At 49.3% G+C, this 17521-nt stretch overlaps 1 protein-coding gene across 2 annotated transcripts in view; it reads left to right on the plus strand.

Annotated features, from left to right (window-relative positions):
- Positions 1–17521, plus strand: part of GTF2IRD1 (GTF2I repeat domain containing 1) — a 139475-nt gene that overhangs the window by 12628 nt on the left and 109326 nt on the right. For both annotated transcript variants that reach the window (XM_036767163.1, XM_036767162.1), the window contains exons 4-7: positions 5314–5460; positions 10364–10547; positions 11713–12017; positions 15818–15907. In XM_036767163.1, the coding sequence (XP_036623058.1) occupies positions 5314–5460; positions 10364–10547; positions 11713–12017; positions 15818–15907 (726 nt within the window). The remainder of the gene's footprint in view (positions 1–5313; positions 5461–10363; positions 10548–11712; positions 12018–15817; positions 15908–17521) is intronic.

Raw genomic sequence — 17521 nt, forward strand, 5'->3', positions numbered from 1 at the left:
CCTGGAGTTGCTTTCAAATACGCCCCTTCCCCTTTCTTTTTAATTTATTTGTTCTTTATTAGGGATAGAGGAGAGGAATATAGAAGGGCAGAGGATATAGAAACCAAAGAGATTAATGAAAGCTAAAAAAAAAAAAAAAAGAAAGGGAAAGGCATTGGACTAGATGTCCTCAGAAGCCATTTATGGCTACAAATATGTGATGTAGTAGAAAATACTGGAATTCAAATCAGAGGACCTGAAAACCAGGCTTTACCATTGACTGTCCAAGTGACCTTGGGCAAGTCACTTAATCTTTGGTCTCATTTTCTTCCTCAGTGATTAGATTCAAAAAGCATTTCTCAAGTGGCTGCTCTGTGCCAGGCACTGTGCGGGTGCTAAGGGATACAGAGACCAAGATGAAATCATCCCTGCCCTCAAGAAACTTACACTCTATTTGGGCAGTGGTTCTTAACCTGGAGTCCACAGACTCCTGAGGGGTTCCTGAATATATTTCAAGGAGGTGTCTATGAACTGGGATGAGGAAAAAAATTATTTATTTCCACTAACCTTTGCTTTCTGCTATAATTTCATGGATTTTATTTTATTTATTTAAAAATATTATTCCAAGAAAGAGTCTGTAGGCTTCTCAGCCTGCCAGAGGAAGACTACGGAGCCTGTACCAGGGCCACATATAAAAGAGCCAGAGACAGAGACGGGGGAAAAAATCACAGAAATAGAAACAAAGAGGTTGAGAGGGAGAAAGAAAGAAGGAAGAGAAAGGGCCAGACACACTAATATGAATGGTGGACATAAGGTCGTTTCTAGGTCATTTCAAATCCTGTCTCTGGCTCTTAATGCCTCCCTGACCCTCGGTTTCTTCTTCTGTCAGCTGAGAGAGTTAGATGAGACGACGTCTAACTCTTTCCTTCTGCTCAGTGATGCTGTGACTGGCACCACAGAGGACGGCAGGATGAGTGAGAAGTGGGTCCTGCCCTCTCCAGCAGGCATGGAGGACATGCATCATATGACTAAGAGTCTATTTTTAAAGTCATCGATATCTTTTATTTTTACACCACTCGCATTTCCCAGTGTATCTCTCCCCTTCCCCCTCTCCAGAGTGCCATCCTTTAGAACAAAGAATAAATAAGAGGAAGAAAAATCAGTGCAGCAAAAGTAACCAACTTATAGATGTAGAAAGTGTCTGACGTCATATATGGCATTCCACACCTGTAGTCCCCCACCTCTGCAAAGAAGAGGGGCAGGTGTGGCCAAGCTCTCATCCTTCAGGCTAGCCTCACTACTGATGGGAGGATTCAGTTGGGAAGCGATGAGAAAATGGCATGTAATGGAAAGAGATTCATAGGATTATGGTATTGAGAACTGGAAGACCGTCCAGTCCAGTCTCTTCATTTTACAGGTGAGGAATCAGGAGACCAGTGGGATATGTGATTTATCCAAGGTCACACAGATCATAAGTGGCACAGTGAGGAATCGAACCCAGGTCTTCCTGACTCCAAATTCAATCATCTTTCCTTCATCTGCCTTGAGGAGTCAGGAGACCAGGGCACTAATTCAGTGCTTATGTTTACTAGCTTTGTTCCTCCAGCAAGTCAGTGCATGCCTCTGATCCTCAGTTTTCTCATCTGCAGAATGGAGGTAACATTACTTAACCTACCCTCCCCCACAGGGTGGGCCTGAGGAAAGCAGTTTGTAAACCTGAAAACACTCAAAACAGGGGAGCTGGCATCAGTTCTGTTTATTAGGTACTTCATATGCCATGTAGCATGTTGGCCTTGGAGCCAGGAGGACCTTGGTTCAGATCCATCTCTTTTTAGGACCCTTGGCAATTCTCTAGGACTTTCAGTTGCAGGGAAGGTGCTGCCCTGCATTAGTGGAGGAAGCTCCCTCATCTGGAAGTTGCCTATACCATTGAATTCTCAGGCCCCACCCCCTTTTAGATGTTCAGAGAAAAGAGAGCTCCCTATGTGGCCTCATTGAAGAGATGAGACTTGACTGGCTTCTTCTGACTCGGCCTGATCCCCTTATTGGAAGACCAGGCTTGGTTGGAGGGGCAGGAGCAGCCTCACTTTCATTTTCCCAGAAAGATCCCAGCATGGGTCCAGCCCACAGTGCAGCCGAGTGAACTCTTCACCCCAAGCCAAAGCCTTGGTGGAAGAGTCTTGGAAAATGGCATTCTCCAATGCTGTAACAGCCCTCAGCCACGAGCGCAAATAAAACCCCTTCCTTTGACCTTGTTGGGCTCCCAGCCGTGTCTGGCCTCTCCAGACTTTGGCTCATTAATCTTTCAATATGGCGCTGGGATATGGGAGGAGCCAGGGAAGAGGGGGGCCAAGTGAGAGATCATAGAGCTTTCTTCTGGGCTATCACCTACTACCCCAGTGGGCAGCCGGGCAGGTGATGGAGAGGCCATCCCTGGAGACCACTGTCCTCATTATGAGATGTTAGCACAGCCAATAAAAAGGGGACTTTCACCATGGGAAATATTCTCTTGTTTCCAAGATTAATAATTGTTTTTAAAACATGTTGCTGAGCTTAGTAGAGGGAGCAGGGGATATGTGGTCTGGAGACCAGGGTTCCGGTCCAAGCTCTGACATTTATTAGCTGGGACATGCCTGTGGATAAGTTGTTTTTTAGTTTCTCCAAGCCTCAATTTCCACATCTGAGAAATGGGCCAATAATCCTTTCATTTCCCACCTCAGCAGGTTGCTCTAAGGAGAACCTCAGAGCAGTAGATGTAGTTAAAGGCGTTGCTTTGTTTGTTTTGTGTTCTGTTGGTCCAAACCTGTAGTTTCATCAGGTGATTTTGGTAGTGAGGAAACCCCCTTTCCCAATGTAGAACTGCATCTTCTCCTAATCTTCCAGAGATGCCTAAGGCTCAGACTGGTTAAGTGATTTGCCTTCCAGAGGTCGGAGGGCTTCCAGCCTGCCTATTCCCTTGGAAGAAACAGGTTGCCAAAAGATCCATAAAGAGATTCTTCCATTCCATTCTCACGAGGAATCAGAAGATCCTAGAGGTAGGGCTAAAAGGAACTGGGTAGAGACCAGCATGGCCATTTTACAGATGAGGAAACTAAGGTCCAGAGAAGAGAAATAACTTCTCCAAAGTCACATAGGCAGTCAGAGGAGAGAGCTGGGATTCAAACCCAGGTCCCCAGACTCCAAATCCAGTGTTCTCTGCACTCGACTGAATCAATTAGTGAGGATTTATTAAATGCCTGTTGTGTGCCTGGAGTATATTCTGACACTATTTTCAAGAAAGAGAATTCAGTTTACAGTGGGTTGGTTGGTTTTGGATGCCACCCGTGGGATTTTCTCTCCTGGGTAACTAAGTGCTTCATTGTAAGGTTTTTCCACAAATAGCCTTATTATTTGTGTTTTAGATTCGTGGCTCGGATGCTCGATCGAGTGTAATCATCTTCTTTGGGGCTGTGTTTTTCCCCTTTGGGAGTTTTATTCTTTTGAATAGAAGGGACCAATGGGAAAAGGGGATTCCTGTAGCCCAGGCCCCCGAGTCTCTTCTCTGCCCTGCCTGTCCCCTCACCTGTTCCTTTCCATTCTGAGTCTGTCTCCTGGTGCTCCCCTGGCTCCCCCCGCTTCCAGTTCATCTGACTGAGCACAGCTAAGAGAAGCTTCCCAAAGCACAGCTGTCACTCCCTGGCTGATGAACCCTCAATGACTCCCCAATACTTATGGGCTTTGGTTTGAACTCTGACTTGCCTTCCCTCCTTCACGAGGTCTGTACACCAGCCAAACTTGCCTGCTTGTGTTCCCCTGCCCTACCTCTATGCTTTGCTCATACCGTTTCTGAACCTGCTGCTGCTCATTCATTAATTCATTTAGGAAGTATTTGTTAAGCACCTACGATATGCCAAGCACTGATGTTTCTCACTATTCGTTCATTAATTCACTCAGGAAGTATTTACTAAGCGCCTACTGTATGCCAGGCACTGACATTCCTCACTTGTTTGATCTTCATCAACAGTCATGTAGGGTGGGCAGAGAAAGGGTTATTATCCTCATTTTACAGATGAGAAAACCGAGGTTCACAGAGGTCACACCACATTGCACCTCCTCCCTTTAATTAGAAAGAGCTACATAGATAAGCGAACAGTGGTGGTGGTCTTGGAGTCGAGAAGACCTGAGTTCAAATCCTGCCTCAGATACATATTAGCTGTGTGGCCCCAGGCAGGTGACTTTTGCTTCTGTTTGCCTCAGTTTCCCTATCTGTAAAATGGGAATAACGAGCCTGACAAAGTTGTTGTGAGGATCCAATGCGGTAACATGTATAAAGTCCGCTGTAAACCTAAAGCACTATATAAATGCTAACCATTACGGTTAATTCCCTGCTGTTGTTTTTTCCGCCCGGTTTGTTTCTCCCTTTTTAATGGCCTTCCCTGAACCCCTCGAAGATGGAGTTTTTAATCTAAGGTCCGCAGACCCCTTAGGGGGCCATAGATGGATTTCAGGAAGTCTGTGAGCTCGGAGGGACAAAAGGTGAGCGTGCCTGTCAGGAACCTCTGACTGAGTCGGGGCCTTCCCTTCGGTCGTTCCAATGTTTGATTCTGAGGAGGGGGCCCTAGCTCCCCAGAAGGAACGGAAAGGTTAAGAGCCCTCCCTTGCGTAGAGAATCCGGCCTCGGCCTAGTTAGGACCATCCCGTTCTCCCGTTGCCTCTGTATGAGTTCAGACGCCGGGTCGGCCTCATGACTTTGGCGGAGGACTGTCTGTTCCGCTGCTCGTTCCCCTTTGGGGATGTTGGAGGTAACCAGGCATTCCCTTTACAAATGAACCGAGGAGCTGCTGGGATTTACTGTGTAGCGAGCTCCCCCACAAAGGAGAGAACAGCCCACAAACTGGCTGGAAACCTTAGAAGTCCTCAGCAGTGGCCTGGGGCACCCGGAGAGGGAGCTTTGGACCATTTTGGTCATATAGCTAATGGGTGCCAAGGCAGGATTTGAACCCAGGGCCTCTTAACTCTAAATTAAGAAAAGGAAGTTCTTAACTCCTTAAGTTGAGGAGTTAACTCTTTAAGACATCTAACTGTCCATTCAAAGAATCATAAAAGTGAAAGCCTGGGAGAAAAAGGCCTCTCTCCTTTTTAGCAAAGGAGGAAACTGAGGCCCAGATTACTCCCGGTCATTCAGTAAATCAGCTAAAGAGCCAGAACCAAAACCCAGGTCTCCAGCATGGCAGGCCCAGGTGCTTCCCCCTCCATTGGCCATTGTGAAGGGGGGACTGGATGGAAGGGACCGGGGCTAGCCGGAGTGGTGAGAGTGAGTCATTCTCACTGTCATTTCTTGTTTTCGGCCTGCAGGAGGACACCAGAGAAAAGAACCCGAGGTGGAAATCCCCAGGAAGGTCCGAGAATGCAACCGGAATGCTCAGCGGGTCTCCCCGGATCAGGGCTCAGACGTCTACCTCCTAAGGAAGATGGTCGAGGAGGTGTTTGATGTCCTCTACAGTAAGTCCCTTCGTGACTCCGTGTGGGGTGTGTGTCCTCCAGCCGACAGGTCCAGGAGGGTGATCTGGGTATGGCTGCCACATCTCGGGGACGGCCTTCCTTTGACAGGTCCAGGGAGTGACTGTGACTTGTCCGATGGGCTCCCTTACCACTGGGCAGATTTTATAAAGCCATAGACTCTCCAAGAGAGAAAGAGGGGTCCTCAGAGATACCGTGGAAAACCTCAGAGACCTTCAGCTACCTGATTTTACAGGTGGGGAAACTGAGGCCTTGAAAAATTAAATGACTTACCCAAGGCCACATAGCTAGTAAGTGTCTGAGATGGGGCTCAAATGCAGACCTGCTGACTCCAACTCTGGTGCTCTTTGGACTACACCAAAGACCGTACGTTCCAACCCCTCCATGAACAGATATCCCTTCTAGGTCATCCCAACAAACCAGGGGTTATCTGGCCTTTCTCTTAACTCCCTCCCTCCCGAGGCAGTCCATCCCATTTAGGGATAAGCCTCTGACCTTATATTGAGCTGAGATCTACCTTCCTTTATGACCTCCCAGTTCGGCGCTCTGGGGCAAAGCAGAAAAGGGTGATGTCGTTTCCCCCGGGAAAGCCCCGCAGCTCTCTGCCATCTTCCATATCTGTCCTTCTTGGGTCACTAAACATCGCCGGTTCGCTTTTGGGGGGTTGGGGTGGGTGAGCGAGGTAGAAGCTGGGCACCCTTTCCTGAGGCCATTTTGCCAGCAAGGGAGAGTCCCTGGACAAATGACCACGTGTCCTGGGGCCCCAGGGATAGACCGCACTGGCTTTGGGGTAGATTTTCTGGCACTGCATCCATTTCATTAAGTAATGGGACTGGATGAAGGGGACGGAGTTTGAGGAAGGTGCTGGGGGAAATGCAACAAGCATTTATTAAGCACTTACTGTATGTCAAGCCCTGTGCTAAGCACCATAGATACAAAGAAAGGCAAAAACCTGTCCCTGTAGTGTACAGTCTAATGGGGGAAACAGCATGAACATACAACATACAGGAAATGTACAGAGCATGTGGAGGTAATCAGGATGGAGTGAGAGGAGGGGATGGCGAGAGCTCAGAAGGGAGAAATATTGGGGGGGTAGAGAATGAATTCTGGTTTGGACGCGTTGAGTTTAGACATCTTTGGGACATCCAGCTCAAGAAATCTAGGAGGCAATTGGAGATGTCCGTTATGTTATATTATATATTATGTTGTTATGTCACATCGCATCATATCATATTATTATGGACGGCTAGATGGCTCAGTAGATAGAGCCTTAGGGCCTAGATTAAGGAAGACCTGAGTCCAGATCTAGGCTCAGATACTTACTAACTGTGTGACTCAGGGCAAGTCATTTAACCTTTATCTGCCTCGGAATCAGCTAGTGGCTCAGCAGATGGAGCACTAGGCCTGGACTCAGAAAGACCTCAGTTCAGATCCAGCCTCAGCCTCAGACAGTTACGGTTACGAGCTGTGTGACCCTGGGCAAGTCACTTAACCTCTGTTTGCCTTAATCTGCTGGAGAAGTGTTTTTGCCAAGAAAACCCGAGTGGCCAGTGTGGTCCGTGGAGAGCTGGGCATGACCGAACAACAAGAACAGTCTCTTATGTTACATTACATCACATCGTATCACGTCATATCAGAGAGACCAGGGCCGTATTTACACAACTGGGAATCTGTGTAGTAACTGGACTCGTGGGAGCTGATGCATCGTCAAATGAGACAGTGTAGAGTGAAAAGAGAAGGGATCCGAGGGCAAAGCCTCGGGGGGAGCCCACAAGCCAAGGGGGCTGAGAAGGGAGCAGTCAGACAGGCAGGAGGAGAACCAGGGCAGAACGGCATCAGGAAATCCTGGAGATGACAGTCCCCAGAGGGCCGGGTGGGGATGACCCCTGCCAGCCACTACAGAGAGATCAGAGAGGCCGTCTCAGCAGTGAGGAGGTCACTGGTCGCTTCGCAGAGGGCGGATCTTGTCGGGCGGTGAGGCCAGACCCCAAATTCCCGAAGATTTAGAAGAGTGCGAGAGGACAGGAGGTGGAAGGTGTCTGTGGTAGCTGGCTTTCCCAAGGCGTTTAGCCACAGAAAGGAGGGGACCTGTGGGAACCAAGGTCAGATTGAGGGGGGATTGTTTTTAATAATGCAGACATGTGGACGTGGACAGCAATGGATGTTTCTCATCCTCCATCGGGGGAAGTGGGGCAGTCACCCGGGTGAGGCGTCCTGCCCCAGCACGTAACGATGAAGTCACATTGAGTGACGTTGGCCGTCTCTGTGCCCAGGCTTGTGCTGGGCTCTTTGGAGGATACGGAAGAGGAGAGAGAGTCTGCTTTTGGGTGCCCTGTTAGCTTTGCTGGGCGGATGAGATGTGTGCACACAAACCTCTTAGACAACAATATGGAGGCTTCTTTGTAAGTTCAGAGGGACGTAGATCTAGAGCTGGAAGGAACCTCTGAGGTCATCTGGCCAACCCCTCATTTTACAGATGACAGAACTGAGGTCCAAGGAAGAGAATTGATTTGCCCAAGGCCGCAAAGCATCGGTGGTGGGGTTTGAACCCGCGTCTTCTGGTTCTAGGAGCCATTCTCTTTCCACAGCGCTACCACATCAGAGCCATAAAGGGCCTTAGAAATCACCCAGTCAAACCTGTCATTTTATAGATATGGAAACTAAGATGCAGAGAGGAGAAGTCATTTGCTCAAGGGGGACAGCAAGGAAGGTAGTGGTTAGAAGGTTGTCTCTTCTTAGGAATCCAGAATGAGAGCTATCTCGGGGTAGAAGATGAAGAAAAGGGGTATGGGGGTAGTCTGCTGTCTGAGCATCCTGAGATCCTAGGTTGAGGAGTTTGCATTGGGCACCGTGAGCAAGAGGAAGCTCCTGTGGAGTCTGGAGCTGGAGCCTGCCCATCTTGGCCTTCGTCCCTTGGCCCCCATAGTAGTGGAGGCCCTCACTCTGAATGCTCTCTCTTTCCACCCCGCCCCCACTCAACTACTCCCCAGTGGAGCCAAATACTTTCCCTCTCTGAGGAATTTGGGCCATGAGGGCACCCTTTCTTGGGACTGGGCACAGAAATGGGCTTGCCCCGACCTTCTCACCCTGCATTGGGGCACAGGGAGCAGCCAGCCTGAAGTCCATCTCTAGCTAGTTGTGCGATGCTTGGCAAGTCAGTGGCTTGGACTCTCTGAGCTTTCTCTCCCCGTCCCTCTGTAACATGAGGGAACTGGACGGATCGACCCCGTGAGGTCCTTTCTGAATTGCCGTGATTCGATGATTCCTGCACAAAAGTCAGGTTGGAAACTCTTGTTGCCTGACTTAAAGTGTTATCTGGCCCAGAGAAGACAGAGAGGAGAAAAAAAAGCAAGCAAGCCTCAAAGACAGAGCCTACTTATTGGTGCACGTCACACCCCATTAGGCTGCGCATTGAAGCGTCTCACCAGGCTGCTGGAATGACTGGGGACGCCAGGAGGGCTGGAGAATTTGGTTCAATCAGTTACAGATGCAAATGACTTCTCCCTCCTCAGCTCTGATCTGGGCACACCTCCTACACACACACACACACACACACACACACACACACGCTCGCACGCGCGTGCAGAGTCGGGGAAGGAAAGCCCACGCCAGGACTCAGTCCCCTCTAACTGGATGAGTCGGCTTCTTTTCTCCAGCTTCCTGCCTCGGTCTGTCATGCAACAGAACTAAGGCAGAGTCCGGAATGTGGGGCCTGAGCTCCCCACCAGCATCCCTGGCCTGACTCTCTTCTTCCCTGCTCTCGGCCCCCGCCTTCCCTTCCCACGGTCTCCCTCCCTTCTGTCTCCTCCTGCGTCGAGAGCTCATCTGTCCCCTCTTCCCATCTCTGTCTCTGCCTCACTCATGTAGCAGATGCTTGACAGTTGTTTATTGATTGATTATTGATCGATTGATCTCAGCCTTTTACTCCCTCCCCCTTCTTCCATTTCCCTCTCTCCATCTCTCATTTCTCTAGTTCTTTCTCTCTTCTCTCCTCAGGTCTCCCTCTCTTCTGTCTCCTCCTACGTTGAGGGCTCACTCGTCCCTTCTTCCCGTCTCTGTCTCCTGCCTCAGGCACGTAGTGGACGCTTGATGGATGTTTATTGATTGATTATTGATCGATTGATCTCAGCCTTTCACTCCCTCCCCCTTCTTCCATTTCCCTCTCTCCATCTCTCATTTCTCTAGTTCTTTCTCTCCTCTCTCCCCACCTTCTCTGTCTCTCTGACACTCTGTTGTCAGAGTATTCTGTGTGACCTTGGATAAGTCACTGAAACTCCCTAGGCTTCAGTTTCCCCATCTGTAAGATAAAAGAGTTGGATTCTATTGCTTCTGAGGTTCCTTCCAGCTCTAAGGCGGTGGTCCTGTGAGCCTCTCTGGGCCTCGGTGTCCTCATCTGTAAAATGAGGTGCTTGCATTAGTTGGGTCCTGCAGATCTTTTCTTCTCTAGGGCCAGGACGTTTCCCCTCTCCCACACGTCTCTCTCTGTCTCTGACTCTCTATCTTCGTTCCCCGCCCCCTTGGTTTTTTTATCCTTGGGCTGGCAGAATGGGGAGGAAGTTAACTTTCTTAGGGTCTCCTTCCCTCCCCCTAGTGCTCAGGAGAGCAGGAAGCAGCACACTGGGAGCATTGTCCTCTCCATCCCCTCCCCAGAGGTAACTTGGGGGTTATTCAACTGTAAAGTATGTGGTTCTCCAGGGGGCTTGTTGGGTCTGGTTTTCCCTGAATCTTGGCAGTGGGGAACAGAGTCAGCAGACAGAGAATCGAGCCCCGGCGCCCCAGGCCCCAAACGGCTCCTTGTGGCTCCCGGCCCAGCCCAGCCTCGGTGGTCCCCTCTGCCCCTGGCCCTTCTCACTCTAGCAGATCCTCCTCTCCCCTCCCTGCCTAGGTGAGGCCCTGGGAAAGGCGAGTGTGGTTCCCGTGCCCTACGAGAAGCTGCTGAAGGAGCCCGGCTCACTGGCTGTGATGGGGCTGCCTGACGGCCTGGGTTTCCGGAAGCCATCGGACTATGACCTCAAGTCCCTCATGGCCATCCTAGAGCAGAGCCACCGAATCCGCTTCAAGCTCAAGAGGTGAGTGTGCCCTTGGGCAGGGGGAGGCCCCAGGCTGGAGGGAGGGGAGGCTTTCTGGTTCAGTCCGCTGGGGATGACATGGCCCCTGTCCACAGGGAGTCCCTACTCTGGTGAGGGATACACAGCCCCCCTCCTTAGGAATCACCTGCTATGATGGGGGACACTCAGGGAACCCCTGATCTGATGGAGGAGATGGCAAAACATCAGAAATTCCGCCAAAAATACATCTAGAGATGCAAATTTATTAGCGTAACCTATGTACATAGTGTCGTGAGGATATAGAGTCCTCCAAGTCAACTAGGTTAGTGAGAGAAGGCATTCTGGAGGAGGCGAGCTTTGAATCAGATTTGGAAGGAGCTGGGAGAGGCATGGCTTTGCCAAAAAGAGCAGGGTGGGCATTCTGGGTGGCAGGGACAGCCTGTGCAAAGGTATAGGGGTGGGAATAAGCACATGGTCTGTGGAATGAAGCTAAACAGGACAGCTTGGTCTTAAGAAATCTCGAGTCTTGGGAGAACAGTAAGACATAAGTCTGGTGAGATTAGATGGTATGGGAAAGAGTGAATGTTGATGGAGGAAGTCTGAAGCCTGTACTAAGGAGTATTGATCTGATCCCATAAGCACTAGGGAGCTAAAGTCGGCTTCAGAGCAGAGGAGAGGGCTGTAAAATAATTTACTTGGAGCAAGGGAAACCCCTCTGTTTTGGAAGAGCAGAATGTCTCATTTGCAGCAAGATGATAGAATTAAAAAACTGACCTGGTTCTATCGCTGTCACGGTGTGTGGCCTTAGACAAGTCACTTGCCTCATCTGGGACCCAGGGTCCTTCAAAGTGAAGGGGCTAATAATCCCAGGCCTGGCTGCCTCTCAGAGGTTAGGAATAGGGACCGGACCTGGGATCGCCTTTAGATTGGAAATTCCTAGCCTTAGAGTTTCTAGAGACCCTCCAGGCAAAGTGACTTTTCCAGGGTCCCAAAGGATGTATTAGAGACAGAACTTGAACCCAGGTCTTCCCAGCTCTCCATCCACCGTGCCAGAGTATTTTATGTGAAATCGCTTAGTGAAAAGTAAAGAGTTCTCCATCAGTATGAGGTGTCAGTCTCCTGCCACCCTCTGAGCTCTTCTCTTCTTTCTTCCTCACCACCTCTCGTTTCTAACCCCCAACCCCAGGCCACCAGACGACAATGGACGGGACTCAAAGTCCAGTGTGGAGCTGAACTGTGTCTCTCTGTTGCCTAAGGGGCCCCGGGACTCTGGCCTCAATGCCCAGGCCCCCAAGTCCACCTCCCAGGACCCATCAGCCTCCTCAGCAGCCATGACCAACTTCTTGTACAATGTCTCCATACCCAACCATGTCGCCATGGACCTCAAGCAGGAGGGCCCCACCAGCCTACCCACAGCTACTGACCTCCTCCTGGCTCGCCCCGGTGGAGAGCCCAAGACTCCAGGTGCCCAGGACTTCCCTGACTGCTGTGGTAATGCTATCATCTAGCCTTCCTCCCAGAAGGCAAAGCTGGGTGGGAGCAGGGCTGGTGCATCAGCTATAAGAACCCTGGAGTGGAGCCACTCTGGGACTGAGAACACAGATACAATGCTAGCATTAATAATAATAGCATTTGCAAAGTGCTTTACATATCTTATCTCATTAAAATTATAGCATCAGAGATCCAGTGTGTTAGAAACCCTAAAGGCCATGTAGTCGGATATTACTGCAGATGAAGGAACTTGGGCGCAGAGAATTTAAATGACTTGTCCATGGTCACCCAGCTGGCCAGGAGACAGACTGTGAGGATCCTCTTTTTCTCTCTATCTATCTCTCTCTCTCTCTCTCCTACTCTCCCATCTTCAATATATCTCCTTATCTCGGGGCAGCTCAGTGGTGCAGTGAGTAGAGCACCAGCCCTAGAGTCAGGAGGACCTGAGTTCAAATTCGACCTCAGACACTTGACACACTTACTAGCTGTGTGACGGGCAAGTCACTTAACCCCAATTGCCCTGCCTTCCCCGCCCCTGCAAAATATATGTGTGTGTGTGTGTGTGTGTGTGTGTGTGTACATATATATATTGTGACCATTCCTGCTCACTTGTAGCCCAGTATTCCTCTTTCCTTTCATAGGTTAACTCCTAGAGAAAGCCATCTACATTAGATACCTCCACTTGTTGTCCTCTCCCTCCTAAACCTTCTGCAATCAGGCTTCTGACCTCATTACTCAACTGGAATTGCTCTCTCCAAAATCACCCATGATCTTCTAACTGCCAAATCTGATGGCCTCTTCTCAATTGGGATGCTCTCTGACCTCTGTGCAGAATTTAATATTGTTGATCACCTTCTCCTCCCAGAGGACACTGATCTCTCCTGGTTCTCCTCCTTTCTATCCAACTGCTTCTTTTCCATCCCCTTTGCTGGTTCTTCATCTCCCAAGGCTCCTTCCTGTGTTCTGTTTTCTTGCTATAGTCTCTCAATTGATGGTCTCATCAGCTCTTACAGATTCAGTTATGATTCCAAGATCTGTATATCCAGCCCTAATCTTTCTCCTGATTCTCTGCTTCATATCTCCAACTGCCTGGAGGACATCTCAAACTGAATGTCTCAGAGGCATCTCAGACTCAACACAACCAAACAGAACTCATTATCATCCCCTAGAACCTTTTCCCCTTCTGAACCTCCCTGTTACTGTTCAGGATACCACTATCCTCCTAGTCACCTTGACCCACATGCTTGGTTTCATCCCTAAATTCTTCGGTCTCACTTACGCCGGATAATGAGTCTGCTGATAAATCTTGCCTTATCTACCTTCCCAGTATCTCTCATATGTGTGTGTGTGTGTGTGTGTGTGTTGTGTGTATATACATATGTGTGTGTATGTATGTATGTGTATACATATATATACACATATATGCATATATATACACACGTATATATACACATCCTGCTCTCAGCAGCCAACATGATTTTCTAAAACACAGGTCTGTGTCACCTCACCCCCCTCCATGACTCCAGTAGGCTCCCTGTCATCTCCAGAATCAAATGTGAAGTCTTCTGTTTGCCACTTAAAGCCCCATGTAACCTGACCACTGCCTTTCAAGACTCGTTACTCCCATGTTTTCCACAATCCAGCCTCCCTGGCCCACTTATAAGTCCTTGAACAGGACCCTCCTCCATCTCCTGACTCCATGCTTTTTCTCCTGTTCTTTCCCATGCCTGCTACCTCACCTCCATCTTTCACTTAACTTTGCCTCCTTTAAGACTTAGCTCAATGCCTTCTACAAGAAAGAGGCCTTTCCCAAGCCCCCCCCCTCCGCTGGTGCCTCTGTCCTGTTCCATCTGCCCTGTACATACCTTGTATGTAGCTGGTTATTTGCACATTGTCTCCCCCATTAAACTGTGAGCTCCTTGAGGGAAGGGACATTTGCCTTTCTTTGTATCCCCAGGGCTTAGCGCAATGCCTTGTGTGTAGTAGGTGCTTAACAAATGCTTATTGACTAAGTGGCTAACCAAAGCTTGAAGGGAGCTGCTTAATAAAGAACCATGGGTCAAGGGGCCTTCTAGCCACACTGTGACCTGGAACATGTCCTCCCCCATAGGCCTTGTTTTCCTCCTTCAGTAAATTTGGGCTAGAAGGTCTCAAAGCTCACTTTAGGTCCTGTTGTTCCATGATTGAAATGGAAGGAGCACTGGCCTGGGAACTGGGTGTCCCAGGCTCTCGTCCCACTGCCCTTATGAATGTGCTGGGTGACGCTCATCCAAATGGTCCCCGGCTCTGGGCCTTGGTTTCCCATTCAGTAAAATGAGGTGACTTCTGAGGTCCCATCCAGCTCTCCTTGTACAGGGGACAGAAACAGCTTATAAGTCAAATGAGTTTTTACTCGTATGTACTTGTTCTCTTGTGTGTCCAGCCTTTTGTTGGCAGAGGACTGGAGGGAGGGAGCAGGACAGAGAGGAGGAGAGTGTGTGTCTCCTTGCCCCAAAGGAGTTCACAGTCTAATTAGGGCTCATACATGGGAAAGAAATAAGGACACCAGTGTTGATAGAATGAAAACCCAATGGAGTCTCAGTTCAACCTAACAAGTATTAAGCATCTACTGTATTCCAGGCACTGTGTAAGCACTGAGGAATGCCCAGATAGAAGACAATGTGTCAAAAGGTCTAAGACAGAAACAAAACAGCCCCTTCCCTTAAGGAACTTATATTTGAATGGGAGAGGGGGAAACGATAGTATATACAGACAAGTAAATATGCATAAGTAATTTCAGGCAGATGAGAAGAGCAAAAACATCTGGGAGGAAGAGGAAGATCCCCTTGGAGAAAATGGTATTTGAGGAAGGAGTGTGTACCCAGCATGAAGTACAGCCTAGGCAAAGGTCCAGAGGTGGTGGTTGTAATGCTATGTAGGAGAAACATCCAGTATGCTAATTTGACTAGGATGCAGAGTTGTGAGAGGGAGAATAAGGGGAAACTTGTTCAGTAAAATAGATTAATTAATTTAGGTAATTAATTTTAAAAAGCAGATTAATGAAGGACTTTAAGGGCCAAGGAAAGGAATTTGTTACCTGCCCTTATGGGCAACAGGGAGCCAAAGACTTCTTGGGCAGGGAAGTGACCTGAATCACGCCTGTGCTTTAGCAGTGTAAGTATGACGCCTTGTAGAGGATGGATTAGAGAGGGAAAAGACTGGACGCAAGACGACTAAGAACTGGAGAAATTCCAGAGTTGGGCAGTTTCACATTTCCCTCCTTCCCTTAGAGAACATAGGCTGGAGCAGTGGCAAAAAGCTTCCTGGATGAGGCAAGCCTTGAACGATGGGAAAGTTTCGGATCATCAGGGATGGAGCTGAGGGCTCCCTCACTGGAGACACTCAGGATTGGGGGGTGGGGTGGACGATGAACTCTTTCCTTTCCTGAGTGATCATGGGGTCAGAAGTCACCTTCCCGGTGGCACAGCCCTCCTCTTTTATCCACACTTTCAGGCCAAGGGCATCAGTTTCTTCTTACTTTCTTCCCATGTTAGGTGGCCCAATGGATAGAGCACTGGGCCTGGAGTCAGGAAGACCTGAGTTCAAATCTAGCTTCAGACATTTAACTAGATGTATGACCTTGGCCAAGTCATTTAACCTCATTATTCCTGAGTCTCCTCGACTGTGAAATGGATATAGTAATGACAAATGAGGTAATATTTATAAAGCACTTAGGACAATACACAGTTGGCACTTAATAAATGCTTATTTCCTTCCTTCCTTCCCCCTCCCCATATCCCCTTATACTTCCCCCTGTCTAGGACAGAAATCATCAGTTTCCGGTGGGCCGCTGATCCAAAATGTCCACGCCTCTAAACGGATCCTCTTCTCCATTGTCCATGACAAAACAGGTAGGGTGGGGTCTGTGCTCCCTGAGCCTGCTGGGCTGGGGCCTGGATGAGACATCGGGGATGCCCACCCCGGCCCTGGGACGGCTGCCGAGTCAGCATTGGCTGTGCACGGTGTGAGACCAGGGACTGCTCTTCCCTGGCTTGTGTGAGCGGACAGACAGAGGAGAGAAATGACCGAGGCAGGGCAGGTCCATCCATCGTGGAAGGGCTGGCTCAGGGCGCCTCCCAGCCAGGACCCAGGACCTCGTTAAAGTGCCCTCCATGGGTCCTAACCAGGATTGGCTCTGGGAGCCACAGCGAGAGCCTTCCAGCTGGTGGGTTCTAATCCCCATCCTCTTCTCAGGCCTTGCCTGGCCTGACTTGGATTAATCTGGCTGCGTAATAGGAGAGTCAGAGTCTGACTGAAGAGAAGAGGGAGATGCACTCTCTTCCTTGAAGAAATGGGGCATAATGGGTCCACCGTCACATACCCTATCAGAAGCGGGGCCTGTGTCTCTTGGCTTTGTTAACTGCTTTTCTTTATTACTAGAGGAGGCTCACTTATGGGTGGGAGGGTGAGGAGTGGTATCCCTAGAAATGATGGTGATATAAAAATGAAAGGCCTCCGTAAAACTGGTTTAACAAGGAAGGACAGAAGGATGGGCTCAGTCCTGCTTTTGAGAGGGTCATTTCTTGAGTGGCCATCAACTCCTCCACCTAACCGCCCAACCCAGGACATCCCTACGGGTGACCCGACCCTATATTTTCAAGGCACTGCACAGACTCCACTTTGATCCCTGCCCTCTGGGGGTGTCTAGCCTGGTGGTGCCTCCTCTCCATGGAATGTGGCCAAGTAAAAGCATTAAGACCGATACAGGGCTGAAGAAAAACTGTCAAATGAGATCTTGTAAGAGAAAGCACTTAGTAGACCTTAAAGCAGCGTAGAAATGATAGATATTATGGTGATTATTATTAGCATCTGACTTGGCCCTTGGGGATGAGGGTAAGTGCCTTACCTTGCCATCGAATGGTGAGACAAACCATGGCGGGGTGGGGTTCCCTGTCCAGTCAAGATAATCATTGAGACTCTTCTGATCACTCTAGGGAGGCTTCCAGGAGGAGGCAGGGATCTCAGGAGTCATTTGATTAATAGGACATAAGTAGCTGGGCTGAATATCAGCCTGTTGGGTGTTGGAGGGAGAAAGTAGAGATGGTAATAGGAGTGGGCAGAGGATCATGGGAAGAGAGGGACAAGTGGGCAGCTTGACCTGATGAAAGAGCCCTCACTGACTCTTGAATCAGAATCAGGTTCAAATCCTGCCTTTGATTCTTTCCATATGTATAATGTTGGGAAAGTCCCTTCATCTCCCTGGCCTTGGTTTCCTCATCAAAAAATGGGAGGGTTGGACTTCCTGGTGGGGGGATTCCTTCCAGTTCTATACGGGTGACCTCAGTTATAGGGAGATCCCCTATAACCTCAGTTTTCCTCATCTGTAAAATGAGAGAATTGGACCAAAGAGTCCAAGATCTCGGATACTCTTGATAGCGTATCTTCACTGCCACATTCGTCAGCGGTCCTCTAGGAGGTCAGTAAACGGCTGGCTGGCCACTTAAGCTCAGCTGAGTCAGTTTCCT

This window comes from Trichosurus vulpecula, chromosome 7, assembly GCF_011100635.1.
Source record: "Trichosurus vulpecula isolate mTriVul1 chromosome 7, mTriVul1.pri, whole genome shotgun sequence".
Lineage (NCBI taxonomy): Eukaryota > Metazoa > Chordata > Mammalia > Diprotodontia > Phalangeridae > Trichosurus > Trichosurus vulpecula.